Here is a 25262-nt window from a genome sequence, read left to right on the forward strand (position 1 = left end):
AGCTTCACTTGTTAGAATAACAACCATGTGCAGCTACAGAAAAATGTAGATAAAATATTCTACTGAAAGGAAACCAAGTTACAGGTAAGTCCTTATATGGAGTGCCATTTCTATAATAGTGCATGCAGAATGGATGGGAAGGAGTGACTACTTGAAAGGTGTGTTTGTAATGAATGGGTGAATTTATAAAGGTCAGTGAGTTTTATCTACGTACTTCAGACTCAACACAGACAGCAAGACGTACTCACAATAATGGCTGGTGTGGTGCACTGATGGTTGGTGGTGCCCATGCCCATTTTGTTGGGGCACCACATTTGGTGTATAAGCAGCTGTGCTGCTGCCTGTCCAAGTTGCTGTCGTATCTATGGAATCAAAACATAGCTTTAAGACTGTTGCAACTGAATTAAACATAAAAAGAATTACATCTTTCCATTAACTATTTCAATAAAACAATGATAGAATGTTTCACAAAGTTTCTTTCATAGGATGCGGGTGTTGTGGTCATGAGAATTGTCCCAGGAATGAAAAGCTTAACATAGGAGGAATGTTTGAGGACTCTGGGTTTCTACTTGATGGAGTTTAGAAGGACGAGGGGAGATCTAATTGAAACTTACTGAATACTGAAGGCCCTGGACAGAGTGGATGTTGGCAAGATGCTTCCATTGGTAGGAGAGACTAGGACCTGAGGGCACAGCCTTAAAGTAAAGGGAAGACCTTTTAGAATGGAGAGAAGGAGAACTTCTTTCGCCAGAAGAGCGGTGAATCTATGAAATTCAGTGCCACAGAAGGCTGTGGAGGCCAGGTCATTGAGTTTTTTTTTAAGACAGCAATTGGTTCTTGATTGTCAAGGGTTATGATGAGAAAGCGACAGAGTGGGGTTGAGAAACTTAACAGCCATGACTTAATGGTGGAGCAGACTTGATGGGATGAATGGCCTAATTTCTGCTCCTATGTCTTACAGTCAAGAGTCAACATTTGTTACTGATCCTGAACTGCCCTCAAGGAGATGGTGAGCTGAAGTGCTGTAATCCATCTGCTGTAGGGAGTTGCAGGATTTTAATCCAATGACCATGTCAATGAAGAAACAGAGTTCCAAGTTGGAAGGTGCTTGGTTTGGAGGGAAACTTGTAGATGATTGCTCCCATGCATTGCCTGCCCTTATCCCTTTAAGTGGCAACAGATGCGGTTTGAAAACTGTCAAAGGAGCCTTGGTGGGTTGCTCCAGTGCATCGTGCATGTAATTCGAACTGCTTCCACTGTGCTCGTGGTGGAGACAATGCATGTTTATGTTGGTGGTAAGGGTACTGATCAAGCTATCGAGATGCCGTCTAATACCTCCAGCTTCAGTCAAGATTTCCACAGAACTGCTGGCAATAGTCAGATCAGGCAACATCTGACGAGAGGAATAGAACTAATACTGCAGATCAATATCCATTTGACAGAATTACAAAAGCCCTTCGACCTGAAATGCTAACTGCTTCTCTCTCCATGACTTGCCCTAAGCTGCTGTATGTTTCCAATATTTTCTCTTTTCACTTAAAAGTGAAGGCCTCGATAAAACTCGACTCACTGCAGCATTTACGTTCTGTCAGTGGTTTTAAAATGTTCAAACAACTTCACATGATCGGAAACGTGAGTAAATCTGTTTCTGAAAGAATTAGATCATAATTAATAAATGGTCACATTTGTAATTCCAACATTCGATAGCGGGAGCTGGAGCTGGACGAACTTCGGATCATTCAGGAGGCAGAGGAGGTTATTGAGAGTTACAGGGAGGTAGTTACTCCACAGTCACGTAAAGGTGGTAGATGGGTTACCGCGAGGGGTAGAAAAGGGAACCGGCAGGCAGTGCAGATATCTCCTATGGTGGTTGCCCTCAACAACAACTATACCATTTTGGATACATTTGGGTGGGTGGGGAAGGCTTACCAGGGGTAAGCAATGGAGCACAGGTCTCTGGCGCAGAATCTGCCCCTGTTGCTCAGAGGGGAAGGGGGAAGAGGAGCAAAGCTTTAGTCATTGGGGACTCCGTAGTTAGGGGGGCAGATAGGAGGTTTTGTGGGAACAAGAGAGACTCACGATTGGTGTGTGCCAGGGTTCGTGAGGTCTATGATCGTGTATTTGGGATCCTTGAGGGTGAGGGGGAGCAGCCCAAAGTCGTGGTCCACACAAACATCAATGACATAGATAGGAAGGAAGGTGGGGATCTAAGACAGAAATTCAGGGAGCTACAGCGAAAGCTTAGAGCTAGAACAAACAGAGGTATTATCTCTGGTTTGTTGCCTGTACCACGTGCTAATGAAGCGAGGAATAGGGAGAGAGCGGAGCTGAACACATGACTGCAGGGATGGTGCAGGAGGAAGGTTTCGGATTCTTGAACAATTGGAGCTCTATAAACAAGATGGTCTTCACCTGAACCAGAGAGGTACCAATATCCTGGGGGAGGGAAATTTGCTAATGCTCTTCTGGTTGGGGGGAGGGGGGGTGTTTAAACTAACGTAGCAGGGGAATGGGAACCTGAATTGTAGTTCCAGTGTACAGGAGGTTGAGGGTAGTGATGTCAGGGATAGGTTTACTCACGCGAGGGCATCAGTAATCAGGATGTCAGTTTGAAATGTGTGTACTTCAATGCCCCAGGAGCATCCGGAATAAGGTGAATGAACTTGCAGCATGGGTTTGTACCTGGGATTTTGATGTTGTAGCCATTTCAGAGACATGGCTAGAGGAGGGGGGACAGAAATGCTTGTTGCAGATTCCGGGTTGTGGCATTGTTAATCAAGAGTAGTATTACAGCAGCTGAGATAACGTTTGAGGCTACTGAGGAAGTTAGGGGTAAGGTTAGAAACAGGAAAGAAGAGGTCACCCTGTTGGGAGTTTTCTATAGGCCTCCGAATTGTTCCAGGGATATAGAGGACAGGATAGCTAAGATGATTCTCGATAGAAGTGAGAGTAACAGGGTAGTTGTTATGGGGGACTTTAACTTCCCCAATATTGACTGGGAATACAATAGTTTAAGTAGTTTAGATGGGTCAGTTTTTGTTCAATGTGCGCAGGAGGGTTTTCTGACAAAGTATATAGACAAGCCAACAAGGGACAATGCCATGTTGGAATTGGTACTGGGGAATCAACCCAGCCAGGTGTTAGATTTGGAGGCAGATGAGCACTTTGGCAATAGTGACCACAATTCGATTATGTTTAGAACAGCAATGGGCAGAAATAGGTATATACCACAGGGAAAGAGGTATAATTAGGGGAAAGGCAATTATGATGTGATTAGGCAAGGTTTAGAATGCATAGGATGGGGAAGGAAACTGTAGGAGATGGACACAGTTGAAATGTGAAGCTTATTCAAGGAACAGCTACTGCGGGTCCTTGATAGGTATATACCTATCAGGCAGGGAGGTAGTTGTCGAGAGAGGGAGCCATGGTTTACTAAAGAAGTTGAAGCTCTCGTCAAGAGGAAGAAGGCAGCTTATGTGAGGATGAGGCATGAAGGCTCAGTTAGGGGTCTTGAGAGTTATAAGTTAGCCAGAAAAGATCTAAAGAGAGTGCTAAGAAGAGCCAGGAGGAGACATGAGAAGTTGTTGGGTGATAGGATCAAGGAAAATCCTAAGGCCTTCTTTAGGTATATCAGGAATAAAAGAATTACTAGAGTAAGAGTAAGATAAGGACCCATCAAAGACAGTAGTGGAAAGTTGTGTGTGGAATCTGAGGACACAGGGGAAGCACTTAATGAATACTTTTCGTCAGTATTCACATTGCAAAAAGGTAACGTTAGTGAAAATATGGAGACACAGACTACAATCTTCGATGGGATTGAGGTGACAAAGATGAGGTTTCAGCAATTTTGGAAGATCTGAAAATAGATAAGACCCCTGGGCCAGATGGGATTTATCCTCAAATCCTCTGGGAAGCCAGAGAGGAGACTGCAGAGCCTTTGGCTTTGATGTTTATGTCGTCATTGTTGACAGGACTAGTGCCAGAAGACTGGAGGATAGTAAATGTTCCCTTGTTTAAGAAAGTGAGTCGGGACAACCCTGGTAATTAGAGGCCAGTGAGCCTTACTTCGGTTGTGGGTGAGGTGCTGGAAAAGGTCATAAGAGTTAGGATTTATCATCATCTGGAAAGGAATAATTTGATTAGGGATAGTCTACACGGTTTTGCGAAGGATAGGTCGTGCCTCACTAACCATAGTGAGTTCTTCGAGACGGTGACAAAACAAATGGATGTGGTGTATATGGACTTCAGTAAGGTGTTTGTTAAGGTTCCACATGGAAGGCTATTGCACAAAATACGGAGTTTTGAGATTGAAGGTGATTTAGTGGTTTGGATCAGAAATTGGCTAGCTGTAAGAAGACAGAGGGTGGTGGTTGATGGGAAATGTTCATCCTGGAGTTCAGTTACCAGTAGTGTGCCACAAGGATCTGTTTTGGGGCCACTGCTGTTTGTCATTTTTATAAGTGATTTGGATATGGACGTAGAAAGATGAGTTAGTAAATTTGTGGATGACATTCAGGTAGATAGAGTTGTGGATAGTACCAAAGGATGTTGCAGTTTATAGAGGGACATAGATAAGATGCAGAGCTGGGCTGAGAAGAGGCAAATGAAGTTTAATGCGGAAAAGTGCGAGATAGTTCACATCGGAAGTAGTAACAGGAAAGCAGAGTACTGGGCTAATGGTAAAATTCTTGGTAGTGTAGATGAACAGAGACACCTTATTGTCCAGGTGCATAAATCCCTGAATGTTGCCACCCAGGTTGATAGGATTGTTAAGAATGCATGTGGTGTGTTGGCATTTATTGGTAGGGGGATTGAGCCACAAGGTCATGCTTCAACTGTACAAGACACTGGTTAAGGCCGCACCTGGAGTATTACGTACAGTTCTGATCATCGCATTATAGCAAGGATGTGAAGCTTGGAAAGGGTTCAGAGGAGATTTACTAAGATGTTACCTGGTATGGAAAGAGGTCTTACGAGGAAAGGCTAAGGTAAGTGAGGCTGTTTTCGTTGGAGAGGAGAAGGTTGAGAAGTGACTCAATTGAGACATATAAGAAAATCAGAGGGTTAAATAGGGTGGACAGTGAAAGCCTTTTCCCTTGGATGGTGAAGGCTAGCATGAGGGGACATAGCTTTAAACTGAGGGGTGATAGAGTTAAGACAGATATCAGCGCAATTTCTTTACTCAGAGTAGTCAGGGCATGGAACAGCCTGCCTGCAACAGTAGTAGACCCGCCAACAATAAGGGCATTTAAATGGACATTGGACATACATATGGATAATAATGAAATGGTGTAGGTTAGATGGGCATCAGATTATTTTCACAGGTCGGTGCAACATTGAGGGCTAGAGGGCCTGTACTCGCTGGAACGTTCTATGCTCAGTTAAAAAAACGAGAGAAATAATTTTCCAGGTTTTCCTCAGTTCCAAGAGCCTTTGAAAGCACAGGTACTTACTCTGGTAAGGCTGTTTTGGTGGCGGATATCCATTTTGCTGAGATGGATTGGGGGGGGCGGGGGGAGGTGGAGTTGGGGGAGGTGCCATCTGTTGCAGTGATGGGGCAATCTGTAATAAAGCCTCGCTGTGATTCATAGGAATGAGAGAATTGTTGGTAGCTGGGAGAGAGAAAAACAAAGTGGGGTTATTTACATTTATATTCCAATTTTAAATGTTCAAGTAATTCTTCAATCAAGCTATTTGAAATGCATTACTCCCTTGCCAAATAAAGAACCAGTGGTTGCGTGAAGTGACATTTTGTAACAGAAACAGAAACTGCCAGAGAAACTTAGCAGGTCTAGCAACATCGGTGGTGATACAACAGAGCTAATGTTTAGAGTCCAGTGATGCTTCTTCAGTTCTCCCAGCAATTTGTGTTTTTGTTTCAGATTTCTAGCATCTACAGTTCTTTGTTTTATTTAAAGAGATATTTTGTATTTGTCTTCACTGTAGAAGGAGAAAGTGAGGACTGCAGATGCTGGAGATCAGAGTCGAGAGTGTGGTGCTGGAAAAGCACTGCAGGTCAGGCTGTATCTGAGGAGCAGGAGAATCGATGTTTCGGGCATAAGCCCTTCATTAGGAAGGGCTTATGCCCGAAACATCAGTTCTCCTACTCCTCGGATGCTGCCTGAGCTGCTGTGCTTTTCCAACACCACACTCTCTTCACTGTAAAAGGCACAAGTAACATCTCAGAAACACCTGTAAATATAGAGATGAAAGGTAGAGAGAAATGTAAAACAATTATTCAGCCAGGAAAAAACATTGAGAAAATAATGAGAACAAGTTCGATATGTCTCCATACATGATGGCTTGCATGCCAGGGTCCCAAAGGTAGCTGCTGAGAAAGCAGATGCTTTGGTTGAAATTTTCCAAAATTCCTTTACTCTGAAAAGGTTCCAACAGTTTGTAAAATATCATGCATAACTTTCGTATTCAAGAAAGGAGAGAGAACAATGAGCCAGTTTGCTGACATCTGGCACAAGGAAAGTGATTCAGCAGGGCACTTAGAACATACTGTTGCATCAAAGTCAGCGCGATTTTGTGAATGGGTAATCATCGTGAACTAATTTAGTACAGTTATTTTAGCAAGTAACAAGGAAATCTGTAGGTGTGGCGTATTTGGATTTCCAAAAGGCAGTTAAATAAGGTGCGACAAGACATAGGCAGCGGCCAGCACACAAACAGAATAAACAGTTGTCAAATTGGGGTGGGGAAAGAGTTCCAGTTGTAATGTACCACCCCAAAACACAATAAGCAGTTTATGACATGCTTTCTATCTATGGAAATATACCAGACTGAGACGCACTGAATAGATGCTGGACTGAACACTAATAATATTTAATTACTCTTATTTATATGTATAACAATGGCAGAAAGGTACAGAATCTAACTAATGGTGAAAAGTATAAGCAAACTAAGTTCTCTACAATAATCAGCAATAAGCAGTATATTCCCCACATCCTTATTTGGCTGTGCCCTCATCATAACCACACTCAGCAACATGCTGTGGAGGCTCTCAGCAACTACATATTATGTTAGCATAACAGCTTCACAAAACCTTTACAGAACATTTCAACTGTTTTTGACCCATTGCATTTAATCCATGACCAATGAAACAAAATTATCAGGTATTATTTTAGTATGTGAGCATCCAGTAAAACAATGTACTCACGAGGAGGAGACATTGGAATGTTGGGATAGCTGTGCACAGTGGCTCTAGATGTCTCTGGTAAGGAAAGTACTGGAGGTGGGAGGGGCTGGACATAGGTTTCAGAAGATGGCCGTGTGTTAGTCGGGTGTTTGACTGGCTGAAGCCGATGTTCCTCAGGATGTGGCATGACTTGCGGTCCATCCAGCTGCACACATTCGTGCACAAATTCATCCTTCACCAAACGAGTAGGAGGAGCTAGCACATAATCAAGCAAATAATTTAGATTACATTCAGTTGATGACCAGACAATGATGAAAAGCACAAGGAACAGTATCTAGAATTCAAGACAGGTGTGAAAAAAAGTTGTGTCACAATTTAAAACAATCAGTAGCCTGCCGCACACACAGGGGGTATGTTCCAAGACCTATTGTGGAAGGCCGAAACCGCGGATAGTTGTGAACCCATTCATTTAAATGGGAAATTTACCTTCCCGCAACCCCCTGTCTCTGGAACGTTCCCTGTAATATGTTCAGGCAACGGTAAGCCGCAGGTAACTGAAACTGCAGGAACTAGACCTGTGGATACGGCAGTCATGTAATCGTCTATGGTATTTTGTTTGGCTATGTTTTGCTATTACTTCATAGTACTAGTTGTTGACAGCTGAAACAATGTTGGGTACAACTGATTCCCTGCAGAAGCAGCTTCCAACCAATCAGTGTTCAATGTACCAGCCTCCACCATTTAAATCATCTCCAGCATGAAACTTTAAGTATTACTCACTTTTCAAAAACAATTCTGGAAAGACTTCTGCAGACTGTAAAGTTGCAAATGTAACTCCATTACTTGAGATGAGAGGGAGAGGGAGAATGAAAAACTACAGACCTAATGATTCAATATCTGTCAAAGGGAAAATATTAGATTCTAGTATAAAGGATATGATAATAGAACATTTAGACAAAGAAAAGGCAACACTGGACACAGTCAGCATTGATTTATAAAAGGGAAATCATGTTTGATGAACTGGAGATTTTTGAGAATGTTACTTGTAGTGTAGACAAAGGTGAAACATTGGTATGGTATATTTCATTTTCCAAATTTTGGAAAATGACAATAACCACAAAACTGGGACTGAATAAATTGTTGGAATTGCTAACTAACAAGTCCCTCATCCTCAGGTCTTGCAAAAAGAAGTTTGTGAGATAGTTGACACATTAGCTTTCATTTTCCACACCTCTCTACATTCATGGCAAGTCCCATTAGATTGGAAGGTGGCAAGTGTAATGCCTTGAGAATCCCAGAGGAAGAAAGTAGAAAATTACAGATGAGTCAACTTAAAATATGTCTTAGGGAAAATGTTAGAAGCTGTTATGGAAAAATGTTACAGCACGACAGTTTGGAAGGATATTTAAGGAATCAGGCAGAGTCAGCATGACTTTGTGGAGAGTAAATCATGTTTAACCAATCTATTGGAGTCTTTGAGGACAAAGGGAAATCAGTGGTTATTTTGTACATGTGTTTCCAGAAAGCATTTGATAAAGGCTTTTGTGGAAAAGAAAAGCTCATGGGTTAGGAGATTAATATATTGGCATGAATAGAAAACTGGCTGGCAAACAGGAAGCAGAGAGATTGGCAAGATGTAATAACTGGCCACATAGAACAGTGTTGGGACCTCAACGGTTTACTCTATGTGACTTGGGTGAAGATGATCTCCCACCGTGATGTGGGCTTTGCCTCTCGTCGGGTATCTGTGTCTGATGCAGCAATGCTTATGTTTGCTCCCATAAGATCTGGATAATATGGTACTTAAAAAGAAAAACATAGGTTTATTACAATTCCTGATAGATACGTATATTACAGTCACTGGACACTTCAGTATTTGAGCTAATATTCAAGTAGGCAATTACCAACAATAACATGCTTTCATCAGTTCACCATGCCCCATTTAAGATGGAGCAAAGACTTTCACACCTTCAGGTCACATGGTATAGATTATGCAAGTAAATGTGTGGCTCAAAGATTGGTGTGGGAGAAATGGGTTTGAATTCATGGGACATTGGCACTAGTACTGGGGAAGAAGGGACCTGTTCTGATGGGATGGCCTTCATCTGAGTTGTGCTGGGACCAGAATTCTAGCAAATTGCATAACTAGGGCTATATACGCCGGAGGGCGGCGGTGGTGGGGAGGGGGAAATCAGTTCGAGGGAAAATTAAAAAACCCAAATTCAAGAAGGAGCTGAGACTGCAAGTTCATGATGTGGCAGATGGTTATCAGACAATAAAGGTGAGGGACTGAACACCTTTCAGTGACAGAACAGGTGAACATCTTTATGCACCAAGGATTTATAAAAAGTTGGGAAATTTACCAGTGGAACAAATTTAAAAGCCTCGTATCTCAATGCAACAAGTATTCAAAACAAAGGGGATTAATTAACTAAATCATACAGATAGATGTAAACAGGGATGATATGATTGGGATTACAGAGACATGATTGCAGGGTGACCAGAGATGGAAACTGAATGTCCCAGGGTATTCAGTATTTAGGAAAAACAGGCAAAAAGGAAAAGCTGGTGGAGTGGCTTTGCTGGTTAAAGACAAAATTAACACAATAGTGACAGAGGATATCAGCTCTGACAATATGCAGTCTGTATGGATTGAGTTGAGAAATACCAAGGGGCAAGAAACATGATCAGGTGTCATATACAGGCCAAACTGCGGTGGTGATGTTGGGGATGGCATTGAACAGGATATTACAGGTGCATGTGATTAGGGAATATCTGTGGTCATGGGTGATTTTAATCTGCACATAGATTAGGAAAATCAAATTAGCTACAATGACAAAGAGGAGAAATTCCTGGAGTGTATACAGGATGATTTTCTTGGAGGGCCCAACTGGGGAGAAGGTCATCTTAGGCTGGATACTGTGTAGTGAACAGGGAATCATTGCCAATCTAGCTGTGCGAGACCCCTTGGGGATGAGCCACCATAACATGATAGAATTTTTTTTATCAAGATGGAGAGTGAGATAGTTGATTTGGAGACTAGGGTAGAAATAGAAAGCAGACTACACCACCAGTGCTTAATTAGGAGGCTCACTGAAGATGCTTCCTAGTATGGTGACGAAACATCTGAAAAGGAACTTTCCAGCTCAGCGAGCAAACCTATATCCAGAACCACAACCTGAGCTACAAATCTTTTCAAAACTCACTGGAGACTAGGGTGCTAAATCTTAAAAAAGGAATCTATGAAGATATGAGGCATGAGATGGCCTTGATATACTGGTGAGAGTTACTTAAAAGGGATGACAGTTGATAGGCAAAGGCAAACATTCAAGGAACGCAATAGGGGAGCTGCAACAACTGTTGATTCCTGTCCGACACAAAAGCAAAATGGGTAAGAGGGCTAATCCATGGATTACAAAGTAAATTAGTACCCGATCCAAGGAAGTAGTACATAGATTGGCCAGCAAAAATAATAGGTCTGAGGATTGGGAGCAATTTAGAATTCAAAAAGGACAAAGGATTGATTAAGAAGGGGAAAATGCAGTACAAAAATAAACTTGCAATGAACATAGAGACTGACACGAAGAGTTCTTTATAGGTACGTGAAGAGAAAGTTATTAGTGAAGACAAATATAGGTCCTCTAAAGACATACGGGGGTATGTATAACAGGGGTCAAAGAAATGACTGAGCAACTGAATACATCCTTTGGTCCTGTCTTCACAAAAGAGGACAAATCAGATACCAGAAGTGTTGGAGAATGCAAGGTTTATTGAGAAAGAAGAACTGAGGCAGATCAATATCAGTAGAAAAATGGTGCTGGGAAAATTGAGGAGATTAAAGGCAGATAAATCCACAAGGCCTGATAACCTACATCACATAATAACTTAAAAAGTTCCTCCACAATTAGTGGATGCATCTTTCAGGATTCTAGAGACTCTGGAAGAGTCCCTACAGATTGGAGGGTAGCTAACGTTACTCCAATATTTAAAAAGGGAGGTAGGAAGAAACCAAGGAATTATAGACCTAGGCTATAAGTTTGCTCGCTGAGCTGGCAGATTTGTTTTCAGATGTTTCATCACCATGCTAGGTAACATCATCAGTATTACGTAGCATGGTGATGAAATGTCCGAAAACAAACCTGCCAGCTCAGCGAGCAAACTTACAACCTGAACCTCAATCTGAGCTACAAATCTTCTCAAAAATCACAATTATAGACCTGTAAGCCTAACAGTGGTAATGGGGAAAATTCGTGAATCTGTTATCAAGGACTTTACAGTGGAGCATTTAGAAGGTAGTGGCAGAATCTGATAGTCAGCATGGATTGATGATGGGGAAATCATGCTTGATAAATCTGTTGGAATTCTATGAAGATATAACTCGTAGAGTTGACAAGGGGGAGCCAGTCAGTGTGATATATTTGGACTTTCAGAAAGCATTTAACAAAATCCTGCCTAAGAGATTGCGAGATTGGGGAAATTATATTGAGATGGATAGGAAACTGATTGGCAGAGAGGAAACAAAGAATAGGAATTAATGGGTCCTTTTCAAATTGGCAGGCAGCAACGAGTGGGGTGCCACAGGGATTGGTGCTCGGACCCCAGCTATTCACAACATGTATTAATGATTTGGATGAGGGAACAAAACGTAATATCTCAAAGTTTGCAGGGGGATAATACCAAATTGGTTGGGAGGGTGAATTGTGACGAGGAGGGCAGAGGTCCTTCAGCAATGATCTGGACAAGTTGGATAAGTGGGCAAATCAGTGGCAGAAGCAGTATAATTTGGGTAAGCGTAAGCTTATTCACTTTGGAAGCAAAAACAAGGCAGCAGATTACTACCTGAATGGCTGGACATTGGGAGAGGGGAAGTGTGCAGAAGGACCTCGGTGTATTTGTGCACCAGTTGCTGAAGGCAAGCATGTATGTGTAGCAGGCAGTAAAGAAAGGAAATGGTAGTTTGGCTTTCGTTGCGAGACGTTTCAAGTCCAAGAGCAGGGATGTCTTGTTGCAGTTACATAGGATCTTGGTGAGGGTACATCTAGAATGTGTGTGCAGTTTTGGTCTCCTTTTCTAAGGAAGGACACTCTTATACTTGAGGGAGTACAGGACAGGTTTACCAGGCTGATTCTGGGGATGAAAATGTGTTGCTGGAAAAGCGCAGCAGGTCAGGCAGCATCCAAGGAACAGGAGAATCGACGTTTCGGGCATAAGCCCTTCTTCAGGAATGGCAGGATTGACATATTAGGAGTGATTGCCGCAGTTAGGACTGTTTTTGCTGGAGTTCAGATGAGTGAAGGGGAATCTCATAGAGACTTACAAATTTCTAAAGGGACTAGAAAGGGTAGATGCAGGAGGATGGTGGGTGGGTCCAGAACCAGGGGTCACAGTCTAAGGATTCAGGGTGGACCAGTTAGGACGGAGGAGACATTTCTTTACCCAAAGAGCGGTGAGCCTGTGGAATTCATTAACACAGGAAGTACTGAACGTATTCAAGAAGCGACTAGATATAGCACTTGGGTCAAAAGGGATCAAAGGTTATGGGGAGAAAGCAGGATTAGGCAACTGAATTGGACAATGATTGTGATTAATGTCGGAGCAAATTCGAAAGGCCAAATGGCCTCCTCCTACTCCTATCTTCTATGTTTCTATGCCATTATGAGCATGTCTCAAAGGTATACTTCAAACTAGTTGTGAGACATTCAACAGAACATATCAAAGGTATGGCTTGCAAATCTACAGATGATACAAAGACAGGGAGGAAAATAAAATATGAAGAGGACAAAAGGAGACTACAGAGAGAGAGAGAGATAAATAGACAACTATTAGATGAGTGAGGAAATATCTGCTAAATGGAGTATAATGCAGAAAATTCCAAATAATCCAATTTGGCAGTAAGAATACAAAAGACGTTATATCTGAATGATTAGAGATTGCAGAGCTCCAAGACATGGAGTGGCCTGGGTGTCCTTGTGTGTGAATCACAGAAGTTGAGGATGCAGGTACAGCAAATAATTAGGAAAGCTAACAGAACGGTATCATTGATTGCGAGGGACACTGAAGGCAAATCTATACAGACTGTTCTTCAATTGTACAGGGCACTGGTGAATCAAATCTTGAGTGCAGTAGACACAATTAGTCACCTTACTTCACAATGTAAACACATTTGCTGCAGTTCAGAGAAGGATCATTGGATTAATAGAAACAGAGAAGATAGGACTAGCTGTAGGCCATTCGGCTCTTTGAACCTGCTCTACCATTCAATACAGTCATGGCTGATCATCTAATTCTGTATCTTGTTCCCACTTGCTCCCATACTCTTTGATTCCTTTAGCCCCAAGAATTATGTCAAAGTCCTTATTGAAAATATTCAATGCTTTGGTCTCAACTGCTTTCTCTGACAGAGAATTTTACAGGCTCACACTCTGAATGAAGAAGAACTTTCTCTTAATCTCATACATACTTGGCCTACCCTGTACCTTTGAACTGTGACCCTGGAATGGGTGGGTAAGCTTATGAAGAACGAGTGGACAGGTTAAGTTAGGTTTGTACCTACTACAGTCTAGAAGAGGAAGAGAGGACTTGATTGAGACATACAAGATCCTGAGAGATCTTGATAAGTTGGATGTGGACAACTGAGAGGACTGAGGTCTTTGAAACTCTGCTTCTACTTGTGAGGGTGAGCTGGGTAGGTCGAAGTCACTAAGGTGCCGGAGAAGGTCAGTTTGGATGATGTAGCTCACCCTCTAGAGACAGCTTCCAGAAAAAGTAATAACTGTTGCATTGTTCCTTCACTTGGTCTTGTCGTGCATGCTGCGTCTCAGTTAGGGTGACAAGTGTAACACTGAAGCACCCAAATTTCCAAATTATGATAGTGGTGCAGTGCTCAGGTCTGTATCTATTAAGTTTCTCCTGGAGTGTCCAGATGTTCCACAACCGTGACTTCACACTGATGTGGAAGACAACCTTTTAAATAAAACCTGTGCTGGTTGTTAAGAACAAAGAAAATTTACAGTCCAGGGACAGGCCCTTCAGACCTCCAAGCCTAAGCCAATCAAAATGTACTGTCTAAACCGGTCGGTCAATTCCTAAGCATCTGTATCCCTCTACTCCCCACCTACTTATGCATTTATCCAAACGCATCTTAAATGAATTTACCGTGCCTGCCTCTACCGGCAATGTGTTCCAAATGCCCACCACCCTCTGTGTGAAGTACTTGCCACGTGTATCCCCCTTAAACTTTCCATCTCTCACCTTGAAAGTGTGACCTCTCGTTATTGAATCCTTCACCCTGGGAAAAAAGCTCGTCTCTATCCACCCTGTCTATACACTTCATGATTTTGTAAACCTCAATCAGGTCCCTCCCTCAATCTCCTTTTCCTAATTAAAATAAACCTAACCTACTCAACCTTCCTTCATAGCTAACACCTCTATACCAGGCAACATCCTCGTAAACCTTCTCTCCAAAGCATCCACATCCTTTTGGTAATGTGGCGATCAGAACTGTACACAGTATTCTAAATGCTGCTGAACCAATGTCTTGTTGAATGGTGTCAATTTCCCAGAGTCGACAGAGCAAAGCTTTGATTGATTGGCAAAGGTATTCCAAGATGACTGCAGGTCAGACTTTGTTGTTAAAAGTGAGCACAGGCTGCGTACAATCATAATTCTGCAGCCCTACAAACCAATTCTGGACAAATCCTGAATCTCCGCGCTCTCATAAAGTACTCCATCAGTGCGCCACTAATACTTCTCTTCAAACATCTTCTGGAGTTCACTCTCTAGACCAGTTTGTTGATGCTCCATGCCGACTTCCGCCCTTAAACATTAATATTACTCTACCACTAAAACTCTGACCCCATAGCATAGGTATATTGCACTACCCACTCTCTGCAGGATTGCTGTTTTTTACAGGAACCAGTCACATTACCCCTTTCTCTCATTTACATTCATCACCTGGTGACCAGTAACCATTCTATCTCCTGAATTCTGCCAAGTAGGCCACACCAGCTTTGAGACACTCGATCCAAAAACTTGGAGACAAAAAGTCAGCCTGAACTGCTCCAGCCTGTTTCAGTTGAGAACGTTTTGCATGTGGCTGTTATTAACTCTTGACTTGGCCACCTCTGATCAGAGGTAACCAAACCAAGCAGAACTCATTGTCAGACAGAATTTGGAACAAATCACCACAAGCCTTCTCACGACTCAATCAAATTCATATTGGTGTCAGATTTGACATCCAGGTAGGTTTCTAGCTACACATCTGTGAAATCACTATGATCTATTACAACCTCTGTAACAACTACGTGGCTTCACCTTGATTTCAGCTCTTCTGTCACTGAAGTGGTCATCCAAATCTCTTATCTCGACAAACGAATATTCCAACCCAGCAGTGGCTCAGTTCATACATTGTATTACTTGTATTCTTGAGGTTATTGAAGACTTCTAATTCACATCATTTAGTTGACCTATCAGTGCTTGCTGACGTACATTACTAAATAGTTAAGTAACACTTTGATTTTAAAATTCACAACCTTGCTTTCAAAGGTCCACCCATCCCTCTCCATCTCCTCCAGTCTCAAAACCTTGCAAGATAGTGAACCAATTTCATTTTGCCTTCAATGTCCTGAATTTTCATGGCCAGTGGAGCATAGTGCCCCAAGCTCGAGAAGCCTTCTGAAGCCTTTCTCCCTTTTCTCCTTTATTACACGGATGTCTTTGACCAGGCTTTTGGCCATCAACTGTAATATTGACTTCTGTGGTTTGGTGCTATAACATTGCTATGAATTACCTAGGAATCATGTGTTCATAGAGTTTTTTCAACACGACACGTCCATGCTGCAACATTAATTACAGCACTTGGCTTTTTTTGATTTGAGAAAACACTTGAGCCACAGAAGTAACAATGCAAAGCTGTATTCTATCTAAACTCACTCAGTCAATTATTTTTACTCTCCACACGGCCATTCATGTAGGTTTATGAAGCAATAATCCACAGTGCTCCTTTATCAATATAGAGGTTGCATAAATCCTCTCAGCAGAGTGGCAGAATATCCAAGTTTGCTGATGACACTAAATTGAGTGGAAAGGCAAACTGTGCAGAGGAAGTGGAGGGTCTGCAGAGAGATTTAGATAGGTTAAAAGAGTGGGCAAGAGTCTGGCAGATGGAATACAATGTTGGTAAATGTGAGGTTATTCACTTTGTAAGTAAAAATAATAGGTCAGAGCATTATTTAAAGAGGTGAAAGATTGCAGCATGCTATTGTGCAGAAAGACTTAGGAGTGCTTGTACATGAATCGCTAAAAGTTGATTTGCAGGTGTGATGGGTAATCAGGAAGGCAAACGGAATATTGGCTTTCACTGTCATAGGATTGAATTTAAGAGCAGGGAGGTTCTGCTGCAATTGTACAAGGTGTTGGTGAGGCCACACTTAGAGTATTGTGCGCAATTCTGGTCTCCTTCCTTGAAGGAGGATATACTGGCTTTGGAAGTGGTGCAGAGGAAGTTCGCTAGATTGATTCCGGAAATGAGGGGGTTATCCTATGAGGGGAGGTTGAGTCTCCTGGGACTGTACTCTCTAGAATTTAGATAAATGACAGGGGATCTTATAGAAACATATAAAATTATGAAAGGGATAGATAAGATATAGATAGACAAGTTGTTTCTGCTGGCGAAACCAGAACTAGGGGACATGGCCTCAAGATTATAGGGTAATAGATTTAGGACAAAGATGAGGAGGAATTGTTTTTTCCAGAGACGAGTGAATCGATGGAACTCTCTGCCCAAGGAAGCAGTAGAGGCAGCCTCATTAAATATATTCAAGACACAGTTGGATGGGTTTTTGCATGGTAGGGAATTAAGGGTTATGGGGATAATGCAGATAGGAGGAGCTGAGATGATGGATAGATCAGCCATGATCTTAATGAATGGTAGAGCAAGCTCAATGGGCAAAATGGCCTACTCCTGCTTCTATTACTTTGAAATTTTGAATAGAGTGTCTTGACAGTGCATGTAAAAACATTTTCAGGTTCAAACAAGTAACTTGAAGTACTAACCTGTGTTCTGGAGACTGACACCTGCAGAACAGAAAAATAGAGAATTTTTAGTGTCTACTGGAGTCTGGAGGAAGAGAAAGCAGCAGAGAGAGAAAGGACAGTTCATACCTCCTGGCACCCATTATTTGTGGCCAACTACAAAGCAATACTGCTTTCACCATGCCATAAGGCATGCAATGGCTTCACTCTGCAACTAGTCAGATGCTCCATATGTTCCTGAGATGCAATTCTGAAAGATAGCAGCTGACTGGGATTTTCATCCCAGTATTTCCCTGTACACAGTTCAAAGCCATCCCTGCTGTCCTCTGAAAATGTTTTTTTTTGGGGGGGGGGGGGGGGGAAGAGATGTAACACCAGATTTATCTCAGCCATCATAATCTCTGCTCTTCTCCTTACAGTTCCTATTTCCTCTGAAACATGGGGCTTTTAACTAGTCACTTCACTAATTGCTGTTCTGCTCTTTCACATATAGAAACTACCAACATTTCCCTTTAGGGGTCTGGCTAATTTCAATGCTTTCACTGTGATTGTTCGTGTGTCCATTTGACAGGTTTGCTACAATAAATACTCCATGAATTCAACCTTGAAACAATTGTAATAAATCCAACGCTTCGCCTGGGCAACTCCAAAATCCTTTTTTTGGGGTCTAGCATCACGCATTTCTGAAGAGGCAATCTCCTCAGTTACACAATTTCTTGCTAAATCAATATCTACGCTGTGGTTGGCCCCTCATCAACTCGAATGTTTCCCACTTCTTCATTCATCGATTTTTTTCAGTGACGAGTCCTCAACACCTCGGACAATCATTACATCTTCAAAGTTTGTGAGAAGATTTGTAGCTCGGGTGCTCGCTGTTGTGGTTCTGTTTGCCGAGCTGGGAATTTGTGTTGCAGATGTTTCGTCCACTGTCTAGGTGACATCCTCAGTGCTTGGGAGCCTCCTGTGAAGCGCTTCTGTGATGTTTCCTCCGGCATTTATAGTGGTACCAGTGGTCTGCAACACAAATCCCCAGCTCGGCGAACAGAACCACAACAACGAGCACCCGAGCTACATTACATCTAGCTCAATCTCTTAGACACTAAAAGCTATGAATTTAGCTTCCTCGGTTTATCTTGTGCCTATAAAATTCGAGCTTTAACACCTACTTCTTGATGTATAGCCTTCTCACCTAATTTCCCAGAATGCGGAATACTTAAGAATGTGACTTCAGTATAATGACAGCAGTGTATGCCCAAGTACTTCTCCTTTCCCATGCAGAAACTGACTGGCACCATCACACAAAGTTTTAGATTAGATTCCCTACAGTGTGGAAACAGGCCCTTCGGCCCAAGCAGTTCACACTGACCCTCCGAAGAGTAACCCACCCAGACCCATTTCCCTCTGACTAATGCACCTAACATTATGGGCAGTTTAGCATGGCCAATTCACCTGACCTGCACATCTTTGGATTGTGGGAGGAAACCGGAGCACGTGGAGGAAACCCACGCAGACACGGGGAGAATGTGCAAACTCCACATAGACAGTCGTCCAAGGCTGGAATCAAAACTGGGAAACTGGTGCTGAGGCAGCAATGCTAACCACTGAGCCATCGTGCCGCCCTTATGGAATGGGAACAAATAGGTGCAAGGTTAACAACTTTAAATTATTGCGCTTTTCTGCTCTTTGTGAATTCTGTTAAAGCTAATAACACTTCACCACTCACCAATTCCTGGTGAGACGACCCTCTCATAATGGTATGGGTTGACACAGACACTGTCGTACTTTAAGTCAAATGCAAACTGGCAGAATTTAGCATGCTTTAGCTCATTCTTATGCAAATCTGGCCAGCGCCAGAGTCGGGAATAGATCACATGAGGGAAACCTTTCCTGCCAGCGACCTGAAATGCAAACACAATTAAAATTCCATCAATTCCAAATGCTACTTAACAAAATATCATCAAATACATTTATACTAAGGCTTAACCATGTCCTGCTACATTGGAAAACCCAATAGCTTCAGCATAAACCTTACACTAGCCTGGTGTTATACCGTCAGTTCTGCTCCCTGCTACTAAACATGCAGGCCTTTTGAAAATGATTTGTTTTCCATCAAATCATCTGCAGTGCTTAGGAGTCTGAATTGATCTTCCAGTGTTGCAAACAGAAGAACCTGACCACATCCTCAAAATTCCCTCTAATACTCATAATCAACTTCTTATTAAAGATATGTGAAGTTCCCAAGATGCCATCCCTGATGCAAGAACTCAGGTATTCAAAATTATGAACAATTATGACAGTGAAGGACATTCTGTTTCCACTAGCATATAGGTCAGTAGCCAGGGGTCACAATTTCAAGACTGTCAGCAAGAGAGCTTGGAGTGAGATGAGGAGAAACTTCTTTCCTCAAAGTTGTTAGGTTTTGGAGCATGCTACCTGGGATAGCGGTGATGGCGCACTCCACAGGCTGTTTAAAAAGACAGCTGGATATATATTTGAAAAGGTTGAATTTTGGGAGGTAGGGCTGGAGAGTGGGAATAGCTTGGTGGCTCTTTTGGGAGCTGGTACTGACATGATGGGTCAAATGGCCACCTTTTTTATTGTAAAATTCCAAGACTCTACAACTTAAAAAGGTTTTTCAGTGCCCAAGATTATCTCTGAAACAAAGAAAGAACAAAGAAAATTACAGCAAAGAAAATTTGGCCCTCCAATCCAGATTCTCTATCTAAGACATTTTTAATGACAGGATCAAATTACAGGCATGGAAGAGAAAATCCATGAAACACTGTAGTTAAACTTCTGATTTACTGGCTATCATCTGGATACAAGGAATTTCTGGTGAAGAATTGTTGCATTTTATATCTTTGCTTTCAGTGTAAACAGATTGTAGAGTTTGTCATCTGACTTAATATATAGGTAAACTTCCAAATTTAGTAAAATATGGCATTAGGCAACTCAACATTCAGTTATCAGATGAAGGGTATTATGGCATGCATTGCCAGGTAAACAAGGCACGTTCGATGACTGGCACTCAAATTACCGCTTATTTATGATCAGATCAGTTATCCAAATAAAATACTCCCAGCCCATCTCATTCGGTTAATCAAGGTTGTAGTGTAGAATGTTCTTTTGATACCTAACTCACCAAAGGGCTTCCTAATGATGCCAAGGAGCAAAAGATCCCTGCCTGCAGTTGTTACAACATGCTCTGACATCTTTTTGTCTGATACAATGTAGAATAGATTGGAACTGCTACATTTCATTCACAGCCTACTGAGCTAGCTGATTTCAGCGAAGGTGATAGAGCACTGCAGCAATAAATTACTACAGATAAATCTGCACTGAAAACAACAGATGGAGATCACAGTGGGTTGTCTCGACTTGAAACGCTAGCATGCTCTCAACTCCATGGATGCTGTCTGGCTCACTGTGATCTCCAGCAATTGTTGTTTTCAGTAATAGAGCATGGCAACTGGCTGCAGCGTACTCAGGTCACTGAGAGATTATTGGGATGGTTTTAAACTCCTGATTACTGTCCTGCTGGAAACTGGATATGCTTCCAAGTGGTGGGTGAGGGCAGCATCAAGCTTGACTGAAGACCCGTCATCAAATATGCTGCTGACATTCTTGGCCTTGGGCTGACTCCGTAAGGAATGGCCGCTTTGACAATAAAATGGAGGTCAACAATATCTGCAGAACCTAAACTCTAGCAAGAACTAGCACATTCACGGCTTCAAAGGGGAGTGCAGGTGGAAACATTCAGATTTGGCTTATCTGGGTTTTCAAAACACAATAGGCTTGTAATAACAAGTAACAAACATGCTCAATTCTCATTTCATCACATTTAAAATTGCGACAAAACATGAACATAGCAGCAAGTAACGAAACTCAGGAAAGTAAGATACATGTTAGCAAATTGGTATGGCAAGAGTTAATAACAACACTGAGAAGTAAAAGATTTCAGCTGATAATCCCAGCACATACAATACACAAAACGTATGGTTCTGGACATTCCTTTAGTCAGTCTCCACTCTGAAACATGACACTCGCTCCTCGTCTTCAGCGACCCCAATGACCCTGCTCAGTACTTTTTGTTTATTCCATTGTGGCAAAATGTCAAAACTTATTGAGTCACGCCGGCTGCACTGGCGCCACTGTGTAAGGTACACCGACTCCATCCCATCAGCACAAGCACACCCCTAACTCTCACACACAGCACCGAGCTGCTCCCACAGTTCATTCATAGGCTTAATCATCCTAGTATATTTGATCAAAACATAAAACATATGCAAACAAATTCACTTTGACTCAATTCTATGTAGATTTTATCTTACCTAGACACACCATGTTGATCGAACACATAATTCATCAGAAAAATAATTGTTAAAAATCACACAAGACCACGTTATAGTCCAACAGGTTTATTTGGAAGTACTAGCTTTTGGAGCACTGAACACACCAAATAGAGCTTTCCAAACCTTTTCCTTTTACAAACCCATTTCAACGCTTGAAAACTATTGCTATTCTTCAGTGAGAACAAAGCACAGGATGACAACTGTACAGCTTTTACACCCTGGTAAGAGCTCCATGACATTCTAGTTAGAAACCCATTTTAGGAAGCCCCACGCTATTAACCAAAACAAAACAAGGCATTAACAAAGACAACAAAAAAACAAAAATCAAAATGCCTAAGCAGTAAGAGCAGATTGGTGCTTCCGGTCTCTACCTTCCTTTCTCAATCTCTCCACCTTTCCAGCCATGCTTATTTTGCTTCCTCCTACCCACCCATATTTATTCCTACTCACTCATTCTTTCATCCCTTGTGTGCACCAACCTTGCTCTGTTGGCTCACTGACTTTGTATTTGTTTGTCTTTGCACTTCTTATCTGGCACCTCCACTTCCCTTTCATTAATTTCCTGCTTTGTTCCCTGCAGCCTGACCCTTGAAATATTTTCCACTGGTGAGGAATACTCTTTTGCAAAAAGGACACTTTTCTTTTCTCCTTACCTAGATTTTATCCAATTTAAAATAAAACCAGTGAGATTCTCTATGACACTGCTCGCTTTACCTTTAAACAGTACCTAATCTGAACTTTGGAAATAGAATTGAGAAAAAACTTTGTACAGAGGTGACATAGTGGAGAAAACTGGATGAACAGCTGGTCTTTGTTTACCCAATATATTGGGAAAAAAAAACTAGCATGAAATTGGTCAGAAATCACGAGACACCAGGTTATAGTCCAATAGATTTATTTGAAATCAAAGCTTTTGGAGCAGCACCATATCTTGCATGATATCCTGGTGCTGTGTGACTTCAGATCTTGTCCACCTCAGTCTAACAACAGCACTTGCACATCATCTCAAGAAATTGGGATTTTCTTACTTGAATAGAGGTGGGTTAAGGGAAGTCGGATAGAGTTCCTCAAAATTACGATGGGTTAACATTAAAATGTTTCTCAACCGGTTTGCTCATTAATAGAGATAGATTCATCAAAAAAGGATTGGAAGGAGGAACTGAAGAAAATTACACAAAATCATAGAATTCCTATGGGAGGCCATTTGGCCCATCAACGCACTGAAGAGAATCCCACCCAGACCCAGACCCAGACCCTATCGTATTCTGTAGCTCTGGCTAATCCACCTAGCCTAACGCATCCCTGAACATCATGGACAATTTCAGTATGGCTAATCCACCTAACTGCACATCTTTGGACTGAGAGAGGAAACTGGAGCATCCACCAGTACACCACCACCGTCACAGACTTTATCAGCAAGTGTGTGGAGGATTGCGTACCGAGGAAGTCAATCTGGGTGTTCCCCAACAGGAAACCCTGGATGAATCAGGACATACAGAACCTGCGAAAAACCAGGTGTGAGGCCTTCAGATCAGGAGACCCACTCAAATATAAGGAATCCAAGTATGACCTTCGCAGAGCCATTAAGACAGCCAAGGACCAATACCGATCCAAACTAGAGACCCAGACAGACACTCGGTGACTATGGCAAGGCCTGAATGACATCACAGGTTCTAAAAGGAGACAGTGCAAGATAGCAGACGATGACACATCCTCCCAGATCATCTCAATGCCTTCTATGCTCACTTTGAGCAGAATTTTGGCAGAGAGGGAACACCAATTCCAATAAGTCCTGATGAATCTATCCCAACAGTCACTGCATCAGAGGTCATATCAGTTTTCTTTCATGTGAATCCAAGGAAAGCGATGGGACCAGACTGCGTACCAGGCCATGCACTCAGAGCATGCGCAGATCAACTGGCAGAGATCTTCTCGGATATCTTCAACCTCTCCTGCAGCAGACCACTGTCCCTGCCTGTTTCTAGAGGGCCAACACCATCCCTGTGCCTAAGAAGGCATGTCTCAATGACTACCGTCCAGTGGCCCTAACTTCGGTAATCATGAAGTGCTTTGAAAGGCTGATCATGGCATTAATCAACTCCATTCTGGATCAGTGGTGCTGGAAGAGCACAGCAATTCAGGCAGCATCCGAGGACAGGCAAAATCGACGTTTCGGGCAAAAGCCCTTCATCAGGAATAAAGGCAGAGAACCTGAAGCGTTAATCAACTCCAGCCTCCCCACTACTCTTGACCCACAGTTCAGCCTTCAACACTATTATCCCCTCGAGACTCATCACTAAACTTAATGATCTCAGACTAAGCCCCACTCTCTGCAACTGGATCCTCAGTTTCCTGACCCACAGGCCACAATCAGTGAAGATTGGGGACAATATTTCATCCTCACTAACACTTAACACTGGAGCCCTCCAGGGGTGCGCACCCAGCCCCCTATTGTACTCACTGTATACCCATGTCTGCGTCGCCAAATACCAGACTAATGACATTTACAAGTTCGCTGATGACACCACCATAGTCGGTCAAATCTCAGATGGCAACGAAACAGTCTACCGATGGGAGGTTGAAGACCTAGAAAAATGGTGCACTGAGAACAACCTAGCTCTCAACGCCAGCAAAACTTAGGAACTCATTATTGACTTTCATGCCCCTCTACACATTAACAGCACAGAGGTGGAACAAGTGGAGAGTATCAAGCTCCTGGGAGTGGTCATCCACAACAAGCTTTCTTGGACTCTTCATGTGGACACACTGGTTACAAAGGCCCAACAATGTATTTTCTTCCTCGGAAAGCTGAGAAAATTTGGCATGATGGTGAATACCCTTGCCAACTTTTATAGGTGCACCAGAGCATTCTGTCTGGATGTATCACTATCTGGTATGGCAACTGTACCATTCAAGATTGGAGACAGTTACAGAAAGTGGTGAACTCGGCCCTGACAATCACAAAGGCCAAGCTCCCATCTGAAGAATCCATCTACCAGGCCCGCTGTAAAGGAAAGGCTGACAGCATTCTCATAGATGCATCCCACTCTGGCAATGCTTTTCTACAACCTCTACCATCGGGGAGAAGGTACAGAAGCCTGAACACACTCACCAGCCGGTTTCAAAACAGTTACTACCGTACTGTTGTTAGAATACTGAATGGACTCACAAACTCTTAGCATTCGCCGGTACCGGTGTTTTGGCTTTTGCCGCTGTTTACCTATTATTTACTTATCTAAGCTATTTAACTATGTGATCCACCTGTATTGCTCACAAGACCAAGCATTTCATTGTGCCTCAGTACATGTGACAATAAATTCAATTCAAATTAAAATCTGAAAGAAAACCACGAAGAGACAGGGAGAATGTACAAACTCCACAGAAACAGATGGAATTGAACCCGGGTCCCTGATGCTGTCAGGCAGCAATGCCAACCAATGAGCTACCGTGCCGCCCACAAGTTAGAGGAAAATGCTTTACTACAAATATCTATTCAAGTAGAGGGTCATCCAATGATCTTTTGAATTATGTTTTCAATGTTTGAGAAGAATGTGGAGAAAGGTAAACTCCAATTCAAAACATTAGCACCAGAGCAAAGGGGTCATTGGCCTCTGCTTTAATTTCCAAATTCATAAAAACTGGTTTCCCCCGCCACTGTAATATTCTGTAAATAACATTCATGCCATACAAATGCCAGACAATGACCATCTCCATCGAAAGAGAATTGAACCATC

The 25262-nt window shown here is 42.4% G+C and overlaps 1 protein-coding gene across 4 annotated transcripts in view; it reads right to left on the bottom strand.

Moving 5' to 3' along the window:
* Positions 1–25262, bottom strand: part of smad10a (SMAD family member 10a) — a 137660-nt gene that overhangs the window by 73637 nt on the left and 38761 nt on the right. For 3 of the 4 annotated variants that reach the window (XM_043684047.1, XM_043684044.1, XM_043684045.1), the window contains exons 3-7: positions 18900–19074; positions 17198–17218; positions 7166–7399; positions 5454–5612; positions 249–362 (exon numbers count right to left, since the gene is read on the bottom strand). In XM_043684047.1, the coding sequence (XP_043539982.1) occupies positions 249–362; positions 5454–5612; positions 7166–7399; positions 17198–17218; positions 18900–19074 (703 nt within the window). The remainder of the gene's footprint in view (positions 1–248; positions 363–5453; positions 5613–7165; positions 7400–17197; positions 17219–18899; positions 19075–25262) is intronic. The other variant, XM_043684046.1, reaches the window with a different exon arrangement.

The sequence above is a fragment of the Chiloscyllium plagiosum genome, chromosome 51 (genome assembly GCF_004010195.1).
Source record: "Chiloscyllium plagiosum isolate BGI_BamShark_2017 chromosome 51, ASM401019v2, whole genome shotgun sequence".
Classification (NCBI taxonomy): domain Eukaryota; kingdom Metazoa; phylum Chordata; class Chondrichthyes; order Orectolobiformes; family Hemiscylliidae; genus Chiloscyllium; species Chiloscyllium plagiosum.